The sequence below is a fragment of the Mesoplodon bidens genome, assembly GCF_964165515.1.
Source record: "Mesoplodon bidens genome assembly, chromosome: 14".
Lineage (NCBI taxonomy): Eukaryota > Metazoa > Chordata > Mammalia > Artiodactyla > Ziphiidae > Mesoplodon > Mesoplodon bidens.
In genome coordinates, this window is record NC_138170.1 from 64,192,735 (window position 1) to 64,198,734 (window position 6,000).

The 6,000-nt window shown below is 48.0% G+C and overlaps 1 protein-coding gene across 3 annotated transcripts in view; it reads left to right on the forward strand.

Moving 5' to 3' along the window:
* XDH (xanthine dehydrogenase) overlaps positions 1 to 5,248 on the forward strand; it is a 62,202-nt gene extending 56,954 nt beyond the window's left edge. For 2 of the 3 annotated variants that reach the window (XM_081254163.1, XM_081254164.1), the window contains exons 34-36: positions 171 to 359; positions 1,671 to 1,847; positions 3,704 to 5,248. In XM_081254163.1, coding sequence (XP_081110289.1) covers positions 171 to 359; positions 1,671 to 1,847; positions 3,704 to 3,754 — 417 coding nt within the window. In that variant the 3' untranslated portion in view covers positions 3,755 to 5,248. Of the gene's footprint in view, positions 1 to 170; positions 360 to 1,670; positions 1,848 to 3,142; positions 3,681 to 3,703 lie in introns of those variants that run through there. The other variant, XM_081254165.1, reaches the window with a different exon arrangement.
* Positions 5,249 to 6,000: the final 752 nt, after the last annotated feature.

Sequence of the window (6,000 nt, forward strand, 5' to 3'; positions counted from 1 at the left end):
CAGTTATTCTGGGCTGGGGCGGGAGCCAGGGAAGCAGTGGGGGGCTGTTTTCAGCTTCTTTCCAGGCTCCACTGCAGGTGGGGCTTGGTGCCTGCTGTGGGAAGCAACACCTGTCTTTGGGTGAGGGGGGCAGGAAGGCAGGGTAGCCACGGTCTCTGTCTGCCCTGCAGGTGGAAGGGGCATTTGTCCAGGGCCTGGGCCTCTTCACCCTGGAGGAGCTACACTACTCCCCTGAGGGGAGCCTGCACACCCGTGGCCCCAGCACCTACAAGATCCCTGCATTTGGCAGTATCCCCACTGAGTTCAGAGTGTCCCTGCTCCGTGACTGTCCCAACAAGAAGGCCATCTATGCATCCAAGGTACTGTTGCCCTGGGTCTGTGCTACCTTCCAGTCTACACTGTGGGAAACCACGGGTGGTGATGAGGGGCTCCAGCCACCTGCCATGTGGGTCTGTGGGGGGCTCGTGTGGAAGAGAGAGGAGAGCCTGACACGAGCGTTGGTGAGGGCAATGGAGGGGTGGGCAGTCCTGCCTGGGAACATAGGGAACTGGGTCAAGGATGACACCACCTCTGTGTGGTCCAAGCCAGCTCTTGTGGGTACACTCAGAGGGATTCCTTAGTTCAGTTCTGTAGGTGGAATCCTGACCTACACCCCCGTCTCAGGTGTGCATCCCCGATGCTTGATCTTAGAGATGATCTCACAGGTCCAGCACCCATGTTGTCTCATGAGAATCAGCCTATTCACTGCACAGGGGGCAGCGCCTCTGTGCACACACTTCCACCTCCTTCAGTGTCCACCACTAGACCTTAAGTCTTGATTAGCACTCCTGGATGGTTATAACCATCCTCTATTTCCTCCATGCTCTGAATAAGTATGAAAAAATGGTTGAAAATCAATCAAGCTGATTGATACAGTCGTTGGTCTGGGAAGGAAGACAGATAATTACTTGTAACCAATGAGACACAGCCCTTTGCTCATCTCATGGTTTACTTTACTGTGGGAGGGCCTGGAATACTTTGTGATCCTTGCCATTGGCTCTTACACTTCACTGCACATCAGATCACTGGGCGTTGGAGCTCATGATACAAATGCAGCTCCACTGGGCTCACCCTTAGAAATTTTGATTCGGTGGGTCTGCGGTACAGCCCTGGAACCTGCGTTTTTAGCAAGTGTCCCTAGTGATTCTGATACAGGCAGTCTGTGATCTGCGCTTTGGGGGATAAAACAACCTCTGCTAGAAAATAGTTTAATTCCTATTTGTCATGATGCCTCTATTTCAGCAAATTGTCAGAATAATTATGATGCTTGTAAATGTTGGTGACAGAGCTGCAGGTAGATTATTCCCCTAGGCTTACCGCTGTGAGGAAAGGGTCAGATTTTTTTTTTGTCTGTAAAATATAGTTACTTAATATAACTTTCAACGGTCCATTGTATTTGCATGGTGTCATCAGAGAAAATCACACAGTAAGAGTTAAAAGAAATACACCCACAAGGTTGAGTCATTTACTAGACTGATTGTTCTCAGCCTCTGATTAATTTTAACCGTCCCTCCTGTCTTGCTCGACGTAGCCACTAGTGGTGGCTGGGCTCCCCGGCATCCCCAGCCCTGCAGATGTGGCAGCTGGGCCCTCCCCTGACTCCCCGCCTACACTCTGCTCTGTCCACTCAGGCTGTTGGGGAGCCGCCCCTCTTTCTGGGCGCCTCCATCTTCTTCGCCATCAAGGATGCCATCCGCGCAGCTCGGGCTCAGCACACAGATAATAATACGAAAGAGCTCTTCCGGCTAGACAGCCCCGCCACCCCGGAGAAGATCCGTAATGCCTGCGTGGACAAGTTCACCACCCTGGTATGATGCCCCCTCGGTCTGGGGAGGCGGGGCATAGCCTGGGGAGGGTTCTGTTGCAGAGAGAGGGGTGACACAGTAGGCTCTCTCTCAACTGGGAAGCCTTGGGTCCATGCCCACCCTCTGCTATGCAGTTGAGGTACCTCCTCCAACCTGCAGGAAAATAACAAGAAACCCTTAAAGCTGCAGCTTGCAGCTAGGCCTCCTGAGAGGAAGGAGGGCTCTTTGATGCACATTTATCACCCACAGATTTCATTATTTTCCATAAAGATGAGGGTGATGGATAAAACTCCAGAAGAGCCTAATCTTTTGTGTCCATCACTGGCATTTTGGAGACCCTTCTTTGTTAAACACACAGTGTGAGGTACTAAGGAAATGGAGAGAAAAAGAAGAATTAATGAATGAATGAGACGGACCACATTGTTCTGTGATTACCCTGTGCCATGCTGATACTGGGGACACATAAGTGCCCTTGAAGAATTTGCAGCCTTTTAGGAAACCAGATGATTGCACTACGTGGTGATTGGTTACTACCTTGGAGGCGTGTGTAGCAGTGAACTCCACGGTCACTGGAATCATTTTGGGGAAGCCCCTATGTGATACTTGTGGAGACAATGCCTGGAAAAAGGAGACTGTGCCAGGACAGTTTCATCCACTGTTGGAGCCTCAGAAGCAGCCCAGTCTCTGAGTTGGGCTGAAGTGGGCCCTGCATACACAGGACTCTCCAACTGCCTTTGCAGCCTCTATTGAGTTAGCAGAACTGGATTCTTCCTGATACCCAAGTTGGATTTCCTCTTGGGTATTTGATAGGAAATTTGATAGGCCTTTTGGGTTTCAAGATGAAGTGGGTACTCATGAACCCAGAGTTCCAGGGATGGGAAGGGTACAGGAGAAGCCCTGGGGGCAGGCAAATCTGCCATCAGTACTGAGGGTGAGGAAGGCAGATGGGTCCCCAGTCAGGCTGCCCTTTAGGTTTTCCAGTAGATTTAACTTCAGGGTGAGGACCACACAGCCCATGTGCAGGGCTCCCAGGCAGTGAGTTGCCCACACCTGTGCAGCAACCTTCCCATAGCCCAGAACCTTCCCACCGTGGCCCCAGTGCTGACAGTTACCCAAACCCCATTCTCAGAGGGCGGGGGTGCTGCATGGCTCCCAGTAAGCGCACACAGGTTGCGAAGTTAGCTCCTTGTAAACCATCTGATGCAGAACTCAATGATTTGATGAGCCCCTCCCTCTGAGGCCCTAGACCTAAAGCAAAGTTTCTAACCTAAGCCCCTTTGTGATGCTACAACACACAGGTGATTTTAAATCCCTGCAATGGATTTGCATGAGCAGCTGATCCATGAGCCAACTGTGCTTTTGAAGGACTGTGTCACATGACAAAGGACCACTTCTGTATTTGGTCATCCCTGGATCTCCAGAGCCTGCCACAGTGCTTACCACATGGAACGTGCTTAATAAAAATAAACGAGGGCTTCCCTGGTGGCGCAGTGGTTCAGAGTCCACCTGCCGATGCAGGGGACACGGGTTCGTGCCCCGGTCTGGGAAGATCCCACATGCCACGGAGCGGCTGGGTCCGTGAGCCATGGCCGCTGAGCCTGTGCGTCCAGAGCCTGTGCTCCGCAACGGGAGAGGCCCGCGTACCACAAATAAATAAATAAATAAATAAAATAAAAATAAATTAAATAAATTAAAAAAATAAAAATAAACGAATGACTAGGAAATTAAGGGGTCCTGCCCTGGGGGCACTCCCAACAGCTGGGACTGCAGAGTGGTGTCTGGTCTTGGAATGGTGGTTGGCACTGGTGTCCTGAGCTATGAGAAGACCCTGCAGTAAGTTCTCTATTGTTCCTTCCTAGTGTGTCACTGATGTACCAGAAAATTGTAAACCCTGGTCTCTGAAGGTCTGAAGAAAAAAGCCCCATTGGAGTCTTCTTATCCTACACTGGGGATTCCATGGAAGATGGAACTTGCCCTTCAGAACATGAATTTATAAAAGTTGCAGGATGACAACAGTGTGATTCATCAGGATGGTGTTTGGAAGAACATTGAATGCGTTGGAAGATTTTGATCAAAAATATGATTTATAAACACAATGATAAGCAAATTCAGAAATGTTAGGCCCAAGTGGCTAGTAGGCAATTAGCATCATTTCATGTCTGTTGTAATCATGTATTTGAAATAGGTTTAGGAAGTGTTTGTGCTATGTCCCAACTCACTGGACAGCCTGTATAACCTCAAGTGTTGACAGCAGCTGTTCTTCAAAGAGGATTTCCACAAGCCTCCAGAAGCATAAACCAAAGTAACTCTAAATCTGTGTGCCTTCCTCAGAAAGCTTTTCCTTCAAACCAGTGAGCATCATATTATAACCTCATATCCACACTCAGATTTGCAATGGGACAGTGGGGTGAGATTCAAACCTCTAAGCACTTCATTGGAGAGAATAAAGCATGAAACAAATTCAAGGTTAATTGGATTTAATCTTCTTAAGCTGCATAAAGTAAGATTATTCTATACCACCAAAAGCCAACAAACCCAGTTATTGAGTACCTACAGTGCATTAGCTTCTTCTTCTCCTTTGTGCATTAAAAAAAGATCAGGTTTAAAAATCTTCAACTGAAGCCAGTAGTTCCCATCTACAAATGAGGCTACTCGAATCAAGATAGGCCACAGAAAAAACAGTCAAGGAGCCTGGATTCTCATCCCAGCCATGTCTCTAACTATCTTTGTGACCTTAGACTGTCACTTTCCTTTTCTGTGCTTCATTTTACTGCAAAATGAAAGGATTGGACTGGAATAATCTCTTAAGGTCTTCTCTGGATCTAAACGTCTATAAATATATGACCTAAAAACTCCAGTTACATAAGGGAACTGCAGCGCTCAGAGACTTGGTTCCCTTACTGTGACGTGCTATCTGGGCTTCATGAACTTGACTTAAATCCCCCCAAGTGTCTGAGGTTGGAAAAGAGAATAGGAGAAAGGCAAGCATCCCCTCTGCTTGTTCTGGCCGGTGATTTCATCACTACCTGGTGCTAGGTGGACGGTGTGACCTTGTCATGTGCCTTCACTGTATAAAATATCCAACATTCTGCTGGATGGGATCCACGGTTCTGGCCACAGAAGAAGGACAGTGTAAACCACGCAGTTGAGCCCGGTGCTTGATGTCACTGCTAAATGATACTGTCAGCTGGTTGGCATGTGAGAAATGCTTATTCATCATCATAATCACACCAAATGCTGACATCTGCCATATATTAGCCAACCTTCATTGCTAGAGAATGCACACACCAAACACTCACATGTATACACACACACACACACACACACACACTTTCTTACAAAATTCCTTCAGAATATTCTAGACTGTTTTACAGCATGATTAAAACTGAAGAGCTTTAGAAATAAAACAGGTATTTGCACTGAGATCCACACAGGTCCGTTTCATTGATTTTCTGGAATGTTCTAGGACATGGCCTGAAACTGAGATGTGTCTGTCAGCTGTTATTAGTCTATCAGGGCTGAACAATGACTGAATTCCCTCTGAGCTTAGGAACAGAGGCAAGGCAGGGTGGTCATGAAAATCAAACAGGCAAGTGCTTTGTGAGCTGTAAATCACCGTGCTATTCCGAGGTGTTGCCTTCCTCAGACACCTGGCCTTGCCTTGTTGTCTTATCTGTAAACTGCTTCAACTCTGTAAAGTGAGGGTCCTTGGGCTTGGTGTTGCACAGGGGATGCCAGCATTGACTGCAGTATCTCACTGCAACCTGCAGAGGGCAGTGGAAGACTGGACATGAGACCATAGTCTCCAGCTGGCCCAGCAGCGTTGCGTCTGCTGCAGGTTAGTTACCAGGGAGCTGATTTACTGCCTCAGGATAGACCAGGTGTCTTCAAAGGTCTCTTCAACAGCCGGATTTGAAGCTGATTTAGGGTTTCAGACTCACAAAAATCTCCTCAGAGGAACTCTCAGAAGACATGGGTCAGCTGTGGGAGTCTGAACTCCTGGTGAATGGCTGGCAGGGGAAGGCAGGTCTTACTTTCTCAGCATCTACAACTTGCCAGGTGCCAATTTTCATGTTTTACATACGGGGTCTCATTTAATCATCCCAGTGGCCTTAAGAGGTAGTACGTTAATGTCTGTAATGACATGAAGAAGAAA